At 30.1% G+C, this 16,132-nt stretch overlaps 2 protein-coding genes across 3 annotated transcripts in view; one reads left to right on the top strand and one right to left on the bottom strand.

Annotated features, from left to right (window-relative positions):
- The window catches only part of LOC113400854 (cytochrome c oxidase assembly factor 5), a 390,179-nt gene that overhangs the window by 60,285 nt on the left and 313,762 nt on the right, over positions 1-16,132 (top strand). The window lies entirely within an intron of this gene.
- LOC113400839 (serum response factor homolog) overlaps positions 14,305-16,132 on the bottom strand; it is a 224,792-nt gene continuing 222,964 nt past the window's right edge. The window contains exons 7-8 of one of the 2 annotated variants that reach the window (XM_064216255.1): positions 14,950-16,045; positions 14,305-14,918 (exon numbers count right to left, since the gene is read on the bottom strand). In XM_064216255.1, the coding sequence (XP_064072325.1) occupies positions 16,042-16,045 (4 nt within the window). In that variant the 3' untranslated portion in view covers positions 14,305-14,918; positions 14,950-16,041. Of the gene's footprint in view, positions 14,919-14,949; positions 16,046-16,132 lie in introns of those variants that run through there. The other variant, XM_026640509.2, reaches the window with a different exon arrangement.

Below are 16,132 nucleotides of genomic sequence, written 5' to 3'. Positions count from 1 at the left end.
CTATTATACCTTTAATTACCTCAGATTTTGCAAAGAACATCTATAATAAAGGGGCCTACAGAACAAACACATTAATTCAAGTGAAGTTGCACTCGAATTACTCTGCATTTTAATCACATTTATTAACAAATAAACAAATGTTTTTACATCAGCTTTGGTATTTATTAACCATTTAGTTAATACGTGCGGCTTTACGCACACGTACTTTTGATGGAAACAAAAAAAATGTAATGACGAATGTAATAATAAAACTTTTGTTTTTATTTTAATTTATTTAGAATGGTTTTCCAAAAAAGTTTCCTCTTTTAATTTTAATTTTTATTTTATTGAAAGTAATTTATCATACAACTAGACACATTACAATAAATATGCGTAGTATTTGCCGATTTACAAATATTGTTTAAATCCTAATGAAAAGCGAATTTCTTAATAATAAGTCTTATTATAAATTCTATATTTACTTGGTGGCAGGTCTTTGTGCAAGCCTGCCAGGGTTGGTACAACCATTCGTTATTTACCCTACAGCAAAATTTAGTATTGTTGTGTCCAGGTTTCAAGGGCGATAGAGCCAGTGCAAGGTACAAGGGATATAAAATCTTAGTTCACCAGATTGGAGACGCATTCGCGATGTAAGGAATGGTTAACATTTCTTACAGTACCATGTCTATCACTTACCATCAGATGAACCATTTGCCAATCTGCCTATTTAACACGAATTCAAAATTTAAAAAAAGAAAATTGCTCAACCAATTGCTCATAGAAATTTATAGAAATAATAGAACTGTAATAATATTATTATAATGATTTAATTATGTAAATAATTTGATAGAGCAATCTCAGCGCCTTATAACGGAATGTAAGCAGACAAAGTAAGTCACACGTCGTAGGAACAGGAAATAGACACAATTATTTTATTAATGATTGTTAACCTTTTTGAAGGTCAATGACTTTTTTATTAATTGAAGAATAAACATTTATATATTCCCTTCACGTGAGAACAACACCCTAAGACTTTTGCTACGTTCGTCACGCGTCTCATCGTTTTACATTTTTTTATATGCACATATGTGTATGTATAAGGTTTGTTTTAACGTTTATTAATAAATAATAAGAATATTCCTAATAAATTCAAAATATTTTAAATATTAAGAGTATCGTTTATTGTCATTATATCATAGCTTTGTTATATATATATGTATATATAAATATCCACGAAATATAGAAACATAAATTTTATGTTTTGCGTTTGTCGACACAATTAACAGTTAATTAAATAATATTAAAACTATGTTTTACAAGTTAGCGTACTGAAATTTGTATTTGGTATGTAAACGTCCGTCGGCTTAGTTGCTATATTGATACCAAGTATTTGCAATTTATCCAATCAATAGGAAAACACGATCACTTTAACATGTGCAGATATTGCTTTAACATTGCCCATACAAATTTGCGACGTAAGAAATATTAACCCAATAATGCGCCTTCAACCTCAGGAACTAATGTGTTATGTCCCGGGTGCCTGTAAATACACTGGCTTACTCATCCTTCAAACTGAAACACAATAATATTGAGTATTATTGTTTGGCAGTAGAACATCTAATTATGGCGTTCAGACGAGCTTAAACAAAACCCTAGCACCAAGTGAAGTAACCCTATCGTATTTACCAGTAATTGAAGCATATTTAAGCTTTCACGATTTTAACATCATTATTATTGGTATTTAGAATGATGCTATAGCAGAAGTATTTGTAAAGGAAACCAAAAATAATTATCATGATACAATATACGACTAAGCAGGAAACACAAAGAAACATCAAGAATTGAAAGAAAAATTTATAATTATGTTATACTATACAAATATAAGGTGAAATGGTAATGAAATTATCAGAAACCTTTGGCATTTTCGTTCATTTGCTTTCTCTTTTTATTAAAATTTTTTTTACAGCGTAGACAAGCGTACTGCCAAATGGGCAGACTTTGGCTCCGTATGAAATTTAAACCAATCTATATATCGCGCATGTGCCTCCAATCTCTTGTACCTATAGTTGCACTGGCTCACTCACCCTTCAAACTGTAAATACTGAGTATTGCTGTTTTTCGGTGGAATATAATATGGCGGAATATATAATTGGGCGGTACTTAAGCAGAACGGCGTGCACAAAGACCTACTACAAGGTCCTATCTTTATTAATAATATTTTGTTGGTGATGATGTGTTCTTAATCGATTTCACGCAAGGCGGCCGTACTAAGCGCAGGTGGACCCACAGCTATTGTATGTATAAATATTACCTCATTAACATTTACTGGCAATTCGACACGATCGTAGAGGGAAGATCATCTGTATCAGCTTTCCGTGCTTTTTTTAATACGTGGAGTAAGACTACGTAACTTCTAATCACAGCGCTTCCTATGAGAATTTCTTAACAGAAACACTCAATAACATTGAATGGTGCTCTCCTGGATTCAAACTCAAGACCTCAAAACCAGCAGCCTGAAACGCATTATCATTAACTTATTTTTTTATTTACCCTTTTTTCTTGTTTCTACTCAAACAAGAAAAAGTTTGAAGTTAGAATATCTTTATAGATATATGGGATGAAAAAAATCAAAACAGATTGCAGAATACTATTAAGACTATTAAGACGAAAATTTTAAGATTTAACGCTTACTGGAACAGTTCACTAGACGCAATAGTTAAGTAATTGTTATGACGTCTAAAGTCTTTTGCAGTCCCAGAAAATGTTCGAATTTCAACATTACAAGAGATGATATTCGAACACTGCATTATTCCTGAAGGGCGAATGAGCCAGTGTAATTAAGCACTAAACCTTATCATTAAATCCCTTTGGTAATAGTCTACTAGAAATAATTTGAAGCTTCCCCTACCATCTACCTTTGATATTATTATGAGCCACATGAAAATAGATGACCATTTACTCACAGAACATGGCATCCTTATTCATATTGATTTGAATCAAAATGTATCATCAATAGTCGTCAATATTTATATTGACGTCAGTAATAACGTCATAGACGTATTATATATTCGCAAGCCCTTATTTGATAGGTAAATTTGCGTCCGAGTTGATTTTTTAATTTATACAGATTTTTCAAAATCCCTCGAAGTTAAGTTTAATGTTAAAACTAAACATTAAACTGTTACCTTATGAAGTGATTTCATTTTCATATTTATACCTTTTAGGTATAAAACTGAAGGATCTGAATTGCTTCGCGAATTTTCCTGGTACAAGCCACTTATCGTTGATTTCTAATGACGTAGAATGCGAAAGCAAACAGCGTTGTTATAAGAGGTTTAGAACCCTTTATATAAAATATAATACCTCGTATGATAGTTTTTCGGCTAGTAAAGCCTCCTTTTTCAAAGTTTTTTTTTTTGACATATAGTTATTATACTTTATGAATGCCGCTCGGTGGTCCTAAGTACTTAACAATTGACGAATCAGCGAGGAATCCGTGTTTATTAATGAAAATCGTCCTTCAGGCAGGCACAATGAACAGTGCCATATGCGGAGCGGACGCGACGTTTTAGGGGTGCGCGTGCGCGGGCATACTGAATAGAGTAGGGTGGATATGATGTGACGCTATACGTTCTCCTCAATGTACGAGAAGAAAATGTATTGAGATCTGTATGGTTGATTTAATAGATAGACCATTTTATTTTCCAGTTTTTACTATAAAAATTACTAATAGACAATTATACAATATAATAGTAATATTGTTATATAGAATTCGAGCAGGGATTATATATGTACTTAATGATAAATTATATAGATTTCAATCTTTAATTTAAGAGTTAAATAAAATGTTATGAGGATGAAAATTTGCGCGGAAGTTTTAAATCCTCTTTTGTTTAAATTAATAAAATTATTTTTAAATACAGCTTTATTCCAGTTGCTTTGTTATTAATAAGAGTACATAAATCAAATCAAATCAAATCAAAAATCTTTATTCAATATAGAAGTGTTTACACTTGCTTATTGATTGTCAAAAATCTACCACCGGTTCGGAATTTAGCACCTCGGACCTGAGAAGAACCGGCAAAAGAAACTCAGCGGGATATCATACCTATATGATACAGCTTAGTATTAAAATATGATACTTATCTTTGGTTGATTTTGTATCTTTTATACCGAATCCGCGGAGTTAGAACTGATCAGGGTTCTAGACCGGCGAGATTTCGGGTGGGAGACCTGGGCTCTCCATCGGTAGACCTGGTAACAATGAAAGCGATCTGCCTACACTTTAGCTGCTGTGTCAAGAGGAATCGCGGTATAATAACCTTTGGGATGACTCAGGTTACCCTGGTACAAAATAGCCATCAGCGTATCCAATTTCGACTGTGAATATATACTACAATATTAATTTGATCTAAAAAAAAATACATTTTCGTTTAACATATGCAATGTCAAACATTGTCACAAATCATTAAATCTTGTTTAGTTTTTTTTTTCAATTGAATTTTCACCATTATTTTTGATCGATTATTATCAATTATTTATATTATTTTTAATCGTAAATATTTTTTTTATATAATTTTGAATGTTATTGATAATATTTTGGAAATTATTTCATTACATTAACCGTAAAAACAATTAGTTTTCTAGCGTCGTAAAATATTATCCCGTTTTTTAAAGTTAACAGCATATTGTTCTTTAGAGTAAATATTTTTAAAATACAACAGAAGCGTATAAAATTTTTCATTCGGTAGCCATATTGAATGTCGTGTTTTTTTTTTCAATGAAAAATTTTCAACGGCGAAATTGATTACTTTACTTTGTATATTTAAACGTTATATACTTTGTTTATTTCTACAATATTTAAATATTATCGGATGAAAATAAATGCTCATAATCATATGAAATTTTAAGATATTAATAGATAGTAATAAACACACACACATATGTGTGTGTATCTGAGGTCGCTACGGATCTTTGTAGCTCTAACGTTTGCTCTACAATATATTTGCATATTATAAAGTCGGATAATGAGGCAACTAAATAAATAATATAATTAATGACTTAATAAAAATCACCCGTATTTTCTGTTTTATGTACCAGGCAGCAATTAGTTGCTCACTTCAGAGATCAAAGTTCCAATGCGTGTAATTGTGCATTCCTTTATTAAGTATCATTTGTCATATACGACAATTTTAAAACAAATATTAAATTTTCAATGAAAATTCCAAACAAAATATCGAAATATGAGTTTTTTATAAAAATAAATTGTATTTTTCTGTTTGTTTTTTTTTAATTCTTCATTTTCTATGTTTGTAACAGCACTGAATGTTCAAGTGTAACTTATGAACGAAATAACAATAGTCGCATAAAGTTACAATTTTAATACTGAACTTTCATATATATTAAAAGTAATTTGTATTATACTGTCTAAAGGTGTATTATCAAGCTCAAATTAAATTGTTTTAAGATATTTAATGAATTGAACACGCACTGGCTCACTGACTCTTGTAAGCAAAACAACTCATTGGAGTTTATAATATGTGTATCTCAAATCAAATTGAAAATTTAACTGCGGGCGTAGCATGTCCCTTACAATATGTTAAACCGATATCGAATTTACGATATATGTAAAAATATTCAGTATAAATGTGGACAGTACTTTTACTTTTTTAATATGTAACATTTTTAAATAATGCTTCGGTCATATATTCTCCATAGTAATTTATATTATTTGTATAAGTTCCATAGTATTACTTATTTTAGGAGAATATATCCCTGCTATTAAGTCATATTTTTCCCTCAGTATTTTTGATTCAAATGACGAGCAAATGACATAATATATTAAAAAAATATATTTACTTTGTGTAATGTGAACTCGTGTTTTGTTTGTGTGTACATGACATTTATTTAATTAATACATTTAGAGGCATCAATAAATATATTTAGATACGTGGCAAAAGTCTTGGTCAAATATATAATTATAACTTTAAAATAATTACCAACCTGCATAATTATTAATAAGGTATGATAATATCGGCCCCGAAGCATAAAGCATTTGGAAACAGAAACAGATAATATAGTATTCCAACAGTTAGCTTTAGTCAATTTAATTTAAAAAAAAATTGATAACATCCACTATATTTTGCAATTCATGGCTACCACGTGAAAATTTGACGTGCGAAACCAATTATGGCAGGCGTTATTGAAATAATGCGCCCATAGAACGGTCGCCCGCAAAATGTTTATTTGGAAGCCATTTTGAATATGTAATGACTGTTTTTCTTGTGACGGAAAATTTTCAAATACGAAATCGATTACAAAGACAGAATGATGATTTTAATGATTTTTTTTATCGTTAATTTGTTATATTTACTGATTAATGTTTTTTTTAATAAAAGCTTGACATATTTTCGTATCTGCAGCGATTTAATTACTTCGACGTAGATTAATTTTACGAAACTAATTTGTTGATATTAAATTAATGTCAACGTGCAGCAATGTTATTTTAATAATTTGCGCGAGCATAATCTATTTAATATAAATGATATTTAACAGAATTTTGTCATATATATATATTTATGCATGTAGGGTATCCTAAGTTTTATTAAAACCTGATAAGTATATAAAAATTTATATTTTTTTAAAATACTTAAATTTGACAACAACCAATAACATAGTATTGCCATATCATATTATCCTGAAAAACGGTATACTTGTAATGTAATAAAATTTCTTATTGTAATTATTATTATAGCACTGAAATTTATTATTTATTTTAGTACGTAAATATTTAAATGTTTCCTTGAAATGTAATCGCGGTCGTTGAACCTATAATTGGAAAATCTGGCCAGTAAAATGTATAAAGTTTTTTGTTAAGATTTTTAGTAGTAACCTTTTTTTTGTAATTTTGTCTTTTTCACAGATTATTTCGCCAATGGCACGTGCGATGGAGAAGACACGATGGAGATTGAACGGTACGGTCGAAATTACAGGCTTCATTTAATTTTGAAGGCATAATAGTAGTAAACTCTTTGTTAACCCATAGTAGTAATCTACAGTTCGGTAGTCGAAGTAGATGATGAAAATGTATAAAATCATATTTATTAAATCATTCCTAAAAAATCAATACTATACGATGAGCTTCACAAGTTGACTATTTATAACTTTATATTAGGGCTTTACCACCATACAGCAGTACGTATCGTACTAAAACAATATAGTAACTAGGACACAGTTTGAAGGTTAAAATGAGCCAGTGTAACTACTGGCACAAGTTACATAACATGTTAGTTAGCGAGGTTAATGCATGGGCAATGTAAGGATTCGCTAATATTTCTTACAGCAGCAAATATGTATGCACGGTGACCACTTACGTTTAATTGACCAATATACCAAACTAACAAATTATAAAAATAAAAAATAAAAACTAATTCGTCAGTAGAAAACATCAAAATAATTTTTGAAACGATATGAATGTTTGAAATTTCACACGATCAAAATCTTACAATAGATAAATATAAAAATAGACGTTTGTAAGTAATTAAATGTTGATATTCTCGTGACAAATTTGTGTAAAATCTTAGATGAACATTATATTATTCATGCTCTTAGTGCGATGGGATGGCAATCTGAATCGGCGAGGTTTTCGCCCAGCAATGCGACATTATTCATTTACTTTATATATTTTTACATATTATATATTAACATATTTATTCTCTTTATACATTCGAATAAACATAATATTATTTCCGTCTTAAAAAATATAATCATTTTTAATTTCAATATTAAACTTTTAGAGAGAAGTGTCGTATTGTTTTATAAATGACGTCGAGAGATGGAGGTCGTGTGAGATATGGGATGACAGGAAGGTCTTATACAGAACCCGAACTGTGCGAATTGTACCGTTACCTAAGTATAGTTAACAATGCATGTAAATATATGTTAGATCATATTATAGCTTGTGAGAGAAATCCATAACGACAAAAATGTTTTAGATTTTTTTCAATTAAACAGATTCTCTTGACAGATAGGTGAAGGAAAACGACTGCCTGAATTGGATGAAATGATGGAATAACTTTCAAACCTTTTCCTTAAGTGGAGGAGGCTTGTCCTGAAGGCCATAACATAAGGCCATAGGTTATAACTCTCACTAATCCAGACATATTTTTATAGCTTAGTTATATTATAACTAATTGTAACCTGAGAGCATTTTAATTCTCCGGGATTACAAATGAACATATGAACACAAGCAATGTTCCTCCTATTATAAGTACTGTTTGTTTTAACTAAAAGAGAATTGAGAGTCGAGACAGCGCAGTGGTTAAAACGAGTGCATCTTAACGGAATTTTGCGGATCAAACACAGACTAGTACCGTTAAGTTTCCATGTGCCTAAATTCTGTTTATAATTCACCTCGCGCTCGGCGATGAATGAAAACATCGCGAGAAAACCTGGAGTGTCTAATTTTAATGAAATTCTGATACATGTGTATCCACCAACCCGGATTGGAGCAGCGTGGTGGAGTAGGCCACTTCTCTTAGCTGTTGCTTTAATTAAAAGACATAACTAAAACAGATTAAAAATTATCCCTTAGAAACGATGGCGAGAATTTCAACTGAATTGCAATTCCAGTTAACTAAAGTAAAAATTAACTATGAAATTGAAATTCTTCAAACTTTATTTGGTATATTCAAATCAAATGCAAGTTTTTGTTAACCGTAAGTATGGCGCTATCGTATTTAGAATTGCAGTACGTATAAATGTACTTGGATAATTTAATAATCTGGGCTAAATACGGTCTGTTAGTAATTATATTTTATGTACTTTAAGTGTAGACGTAAACGTAAGTTATGCGTGTTATATTTAAACCTCATCTTCTTTAGACGTATATACATAAAATAATTGCGCGTCTCATTTTTTCATTAAAAAAAAATATATATATATAATATATTATGTGAATAAATATTAATAGGAACATGAATTTTACGCTTGTTACGTCACTATGTTTAAAGCAGTTACATGTATTATGATATTAGGTATGTATATACCTAATATTACAAAAACCTCTTTTGAAACGATCTACATCATCTGTTATAAGTTTTAAGTATATTGTTTTAAAAGCAAATACATAAGTAGTGTATTGAAACTTAGGTTTAAATTAAGAAAACAGTTTACGGCGTATTTTTTTCAGCATTGACTCTCATCATTGATTAATCCCGTTCGAGCACTTCTAAATGGTCATATTATAAGCTAGTAATAAGTATGCGAGGAAATGCATCTTTGATTTCTTATGTAAATAATTTTCCGATACTATTCGAGTCAACTAATTTATGTTGAAATTAGTATGACAGAAACCTACGTACAAGTATCAAAATCAATCAGGTTAAGTATACATCTATAGAGCGCGAGCTAACACAAGCTTTTAGATTTATATATGTGATGCACACTTTAAACATTATATATTGGGACTTGTGTCAATTTTCTTGAGTCTGTATGTTATGAATTGAAAATGTGTTTTCCTACTATTAAAGGTTTTTTTATGTCTATAGCGGAAGATCAAATTGTTTATTCACCAACTGACAGTAATTTCATCATTGTACGTTTTTTTCTTAAATTCCACGAGGTGAAAAAATTAATAACATGAAAAATCTAGAAACGAAATGAAAAATCTAGAATCTAGAAAACACTACACTCTGCTGCAGCAGAGTGTATTGTTTTTCTATCTCCAAGGTAACCGCGCAAATGTCTTCCGGTAGATCTAGTTAAGACTAAATGTTTAAGATTTTATAAATATTTTTAGTTTTATCATAAATTATTTTACATCATAACTTGTATCACAACTGGTAATTATGGCAAAACTTGTATATTTATAATTTCATTGTCCGCAATATTTATTACATACAGTAAGTTTGTAAGGAAGTATATAAATGTAATAATTTTATTCAAACGCCGTCACAGACAGCAGCTAGTCACACTTCTAAGAAACAAAGTCAAAACTAACTGACTCACGGCTCAAGGACATCTGCTTTCAAGGAATGCCAGCAATTAAAGCATATTTAGATACATACCTACACATACATATTATGGTAAAACTAACTAATGTTGCATAAAACTATTTATCCACTAATGACGCGATGCAAATTCTTCGCTACTCATATATGATAAGTATTTTTATTTGAATACTTTATATTAGTTAATGGTCGTTTTTTTTTTATTTCTTTATTATATTAGGTCAGTTACCAATACTCTGGTATCACTTTTCAGCAAAGTACGATGACAATGTTATTTAAGGTATTGCCAGGGTGAAAATGAATGAAACAAATTAAACTCTAAATGGACTTGCGTTGCATTGCGAATTTATCCCAATGTCTGAAATAATATCAGTTTAAATACTTATTTAAGTATAATGTGATGTATTTACAGTATTTGATATAATCTTTAATTTTATTTTACATATATGTATGTGTGGATCAAGATCAAGATCGACAGTTGAATTTTGAACTTGTCCCCAAAAAAAAGAAAAGAAAGAAGCTGAAAATTTTCACATACCTACTAAGTTTCTGATAACTGTAAAATATATTGTTAATGAAAACTTTTTTACATGTTAATATATGACTCCTCCTTAATAAATTCGTTTTATTTTTGTGTCTAAGTAAACGTAACGTTGAATACATATTGAAATTCAAAGAGCATTTCGTTAAAATTTGTCTGTTGGCTTTCATTATATTTGTCATTTATTGATGTTTTTCGTCTCCTCTTGGCGGGGATGAATTATCGTCGTTTGTTTCGTTGTCGACAAGGGTCGAGAGCGATGGGATATTTCCTGTGGATTATTTGTCTTTCTAAACGATATGGTCCGGTTGTTAGAGGAATTTCAATGAGACACGGGTTCTTTAAAATTATTGTGAACAGCATCCCTACTACAATATATCATGGAATGCTATAATAATATAGATAAGTATATATATATGTTTACTTGTACGTATAGAATGTTTTCAAATATGCGTAGAGTTATATATATTAATATTTTATGAAAATTTAGATTTCTTCTCTATACAAAATATTTGGTGGTAGGGCTTTGCGCAAGCATGTCTGGGTAGGTACCACCCACTCATCAAATATTCTATCGCCAAACAACAGTACTCAGTATTGTTGTGTTCCGGTTGGAAGGGTTAGTGAGCCAGTGAAACTACAGGCACATGGGACATAACATCTTACTTCCCAAGGTTGGTGGCGCATTGGTGATGTCAGGAATGTTTAATATTTCTTATAGCGCCATTGTCCATGGTTGGTGGTGACGACTTACCATCAGGTGACATACAATAAAACCTAGAACGGGTACAATGAAAAGTAATTAGATTGTTATTTCTAATAAGATGTAAATCTGATTTGAGGATTAGGGAACACTGCCTAAGGAGCGAATTGAACATGTCTTTTTCTTCCATACTTCTCTGTCTGACGTCACTTCACAAGTAACATTCTTTCCAGCCATATCATCTTTCACACAATCCGTCCATCGTTTCTTTGGTCGTCCCCTACCTCTATATCCATCAACGTCCATGCTCAAGACCTTCCTCACAACATAGTCCTCATACCTCCGCATAACATGCCCATACCATGACAGCCGGTTTCCACATAGCTTCTCAGTTACCAGTGCCGCTTTCAAACTTCCTCTTCTTCAAACTTCCTAACTTCCTCTTCTTCGACCTGTTTAAATCTATTATTATTATTATTAGTATTAGCTTTACTGAAAAAAACATATGCTTCAATTGCCTATAGAAGTTTTCCTACCCGTATTACAATTGTATTTGTTTTTTTCTATTACTCGTACTATAGCTTAATCAATTTATCTAATTAAAACCATTAACAAGAACTTATATAATTATATCACAAAGAATTCTATCAACTAGACATTATTTGTTTTTAGAACTCGTATAGATTATTACAATTTTAATTATAGTAGACATGTTAATGAACATAATAAAATATAAACAGTTGAAGAAAAACATTTTCACAGATAATAGTTTAATATACATAGAAAAAAAGTTTAATTGTAGAACGCAATACGATCATTGCTTTGCGTATTTATAAAATAACGACGCGTACATACACGATTATCTATTTTATAAAAACGCTTGTGCGAAATGTTTGTATCCCCATCTCTTTCACACACTCAATAAACATGTGAAACGTGAAATATTTTATCTGTGGTAACCTTAGTTTTTTACCGTAAATACATGGATCATTTGCTGCGAGTTATTTATTTGTGTGAATGTATTGTATTTACGTATGTGTGTGGTTATTTGGAATATGCAATTTTTTGAATTTTTTGTTCTCTAACAGAATATGAAAGGTAAAGAGTAGGTAACGAATATTAATGTATGAATATTAATTATTAATTATATTAAATAATTTAGTTTACAAGCGTCCGTGCGTACATATGAATTACATTTAAAATTAAATTTTGTATATTTTTTGTATTATAATAGTTTATTTCTATACAACGCATGCTAATAATCTTTGTATTATTAATCGAATCTAAATATTTTATAAGTAATCAGTAATTATATCAATATTTCAATCTCTAGTCATGTCGATGAATTCATAATAAACATTCGTTGATTCAAGAAATAAAATAATGTTATTTAATAAACGCTTATTCATTCTTCGTGATAAAAAATGAAATAAATTAAAAATAATTTATTCCCACACTAAATGCGACTCCATACTTACCTAGTTATTGATTGTCCAATCAATCAATCGTGCTTATTGGTGGAGAACTGACCAATCAGCGTACTTCTTTAAAAAAATCTGACATATTGAAGTAAGCCAAATATCGGTAATAAATACACCAGTGTTGTATGAAACTTAGTGCTCACTCCACAACACCGATATAATGTAGTTTAAATGTCGAATATGATTCATGCAATATTGATACTTAATTGTATTTATGTGATATCCACATTCGCGTGTATATTCTTGATATTAATACAGAAAAGGCGGGATATGACGGTTCTTTTTAAGCTGGATAATTATTTGTCAATTATTATTGATGGCAAATACTCATACTTTTTTTTAAACCGAACTGTTAGTTTTTGTTGGTCTATGAAATAACTCGTTTCGTGGGTTATTTATTCTTGGAATTGAATAGTAGTTTTGGCGTCTTCGTCTTCGAAACATACTTTATATTTAAATCGACTTATTTCATATTACAAACATAAGACGCATATTATAAAATCACATCTTCATTGAGTAATACATAATTAGATATATAAAAAATAATTTGCAAAAATAAATAATTAAAACCGAGTATATGGTATGTTTAATCTCTGGCCTTGTTCGATATACAACTTTAATACACTGTTTTAGAGTTCACAATTAAAAACCTGTACTTCAACTTATACCTTTATTAATCTCAAATACACAACGACAACATTATTTTGTGAGTATTCACATTATAAACTAAAAAGAAACGTGAAAAGGGTAGCTTGATTGAAATTGTTAGAGTGTCATCTAGTATTGAATTTATAAAATTAATCCTATTAACATAAGCAAATTAGACAAGCCATATTACATGACTACTACGGTACTTTAATTTGAGGTGAAGTTTTTAAATGATTTTATAAAAGAAATAATGTCTTTAAAATATAAACTGACAAAAACTAGATTAATATGATGTTGATAGTGAGATTATCTTGCCTATTTTCAAGTCCGCGTGTCTTAATGGAGATTCGAGGTGGCCTAGTGGTTGGACCGTGTGCATCAAGTGCAGGTTCAAACCCAAGCCAGCACAACTGAATTTTCATGTGTTTAATTTGTATTTATAATTCATCTCGTGCTTGACCGTCAAGGAACATTGTGAAAAAACCTCTATGTGTCTAATTTTAATGGAATTCTACGAGATGTATATCAACCAATCACCGATGTATAACCACCAATAGGCTCCTCTCAAGTGGGCGCCCTTATCTAAGCAGTGCGACAAGTCAACTGCGCAGGAGACATTATATTTCTCATGTGTGTGCTTACACACACAGACTATTATTACTATTACACACTCGCTATTTTCTAATTCTAATGTTTCGACGGGACGGCAAGGCCTTTACGTCTTTACAGGCTTCCGAGGCAAGTGTTTATACTAAAATTATGAACTTCTAATGTTCAATAGCATTTTTTGACTGATTTCAACTCACACTATTGGGGTCTGCGGCTATTTCAAATAGGCATTTTATAACCATAACATAAGATTTAATCATTATTGATATGAAATAACATATATATTGTGTCTCATACATAAATATTTTGAAATAATAAAAAAAAAAACAAATCTTTCATAATATTTTATTTATTGATAGGAAACAAAAAAAGGAACATTAATTAATTATAACCTTAAAACAACATTCTCATTACACCGAGTATCAGTCGATACAAAAAACAAACGTTCAGGTAAACAGATAATGTACAATTTGTAAACCACAGATGTCTCGTAGGTGTGTGTCACAATGTGACGTGCACGTTATAAACAATAAGATTAAGTTTTGTGTGTACTGTATGTGCAATGTAAGTTTGCCGGTCTGAAGCCAGCCTCTCTGAGAGGTTTGCGCTATAAAATATAGTTGTTTCTATTTTCGGATATTGAAGTTTTTCTAATTGTGCAATAGAAATATTTCCATGTGTAACCTAAGCTACTCGCACTACTTAGACTGCGCTTGACTACATAGATCGTCCGTGTTTGTTTGATTAATTTTACATAAGCTTTAAAAATTAAACTTAATGTTTTAATATTATTTTCTTTGAAATACAAATACAATATTTATGATTAAACATGAATCCTATCGGTTAGATTACTGTTAATTTAAAATATGTATTTGTGTCCGATTGTATATAGATATTGACGCTTTAAAATATGAAAGTGTTATACTAGTAAATTAATGGTTCAATACCTTACTTTTGTCCACGATAATTAATTATTACTTATATGTAAATAATTTCAAAAAAGACTTACAAATTGTCAGAAAAGAGAAATTAACAACAGACAATCAATTCACCAACCAAACCAAATATGATTTCGAAAATTTCTGAACGTTTGAGGAAATCTCCAAAAATGGTGCAAGGTCTTACGAAAATTTGCGGCTATGTTTAATTTATTAATCTAATTACAAATCCGCGTTTGATATAATCAGAATAGTAAATGCTTAGGAAATAAAACGGCAATTTATTTTAATATACCTTATAAGCAATAGTTTCATACGAAGATAAATTCAGAGAAAACGAAGTACGAACGGTCCAACGTCGCAATTATGTTTCACGACTCGGTACGAATTCTTTGAATTTATCCTGCAGTGTGTATTTAAAACTAAAAGGAAAAAACATGCATTTTTCCGTTGCTTTTGTTTCAGCTCCATTCAGTCGGTAACTAAGTAGGTTGTTGAAATTAACATCTAAACAAAAAAATATAATAAATAAAATGCCGTATTAACGTAAGGAACATTTGTGAATGAACAAATTAAAGTATTTCAAAATTATACAAAATTATAATGACCAATAAAAACATCGTTAATCTTGTGCTCTGATTGGTCAGTTTTATACCTTAAAGAATATACATGGTTGACCCGGATAACATTCTTTTGGTACAAAAATACTATGTTACTTTCGTTACAAACAATCCCTTACCTAAATACTTAATATAATCAATTATATATATTTTACATAATATCTCCAATTATTATTATATATTGAATACAATTTACAACTGGCTAAAGAAGGCAAGGCTAAGAAATGCGTTAAGATAGATTCATCTAAAGTTAATACCTTCTCTAAATAAGAATTCAGTTACATTTTGTCTCAACGACTTTATTAATTACTTATGAGTCTATGGTTTCACTAAGAAGGAGCCAATACATTTAAAAAGAAAAAATACAATTTATTACTTAAAGTATACAAAATTTTCAAAATTATATGATCTATGTTATCAACCAATATATAGCTTTGGTATGATTTAAAGATACAAGTTAAAGGATAAAGTGATGTTATTAAAATTTATTGAAATCTCCAGTCTTCTTGCTGTTATCTGAAAAGATAAAATCGATTTAAAAAATATTGAATAATTACGAGTTATTTTGCTGTAGAAACTCCAATTTGAAACTGATTTCCGAAA

Source organism: Vanessa tameamea, chromosome 11 (genome assembly GCF_037043105.1).
Source record: "Vanessa tameamea isolate UH-Manoa-2023 chromosome 11, ilVanTame1 primary haplotype, whole genome shotgun sequence".
Lineage (NCBI taxonomy): Eukaryota > Metazoa > Arthropoda > Insecta > Lepidoptera > Nymphalidae > Vanessa > Vanessa tameamea.
The sequence above is the reverse complement of the archived record's forward strand: the minus strand, read 5'-3'. Positions and strand labels throughout refer to the sequence as shown.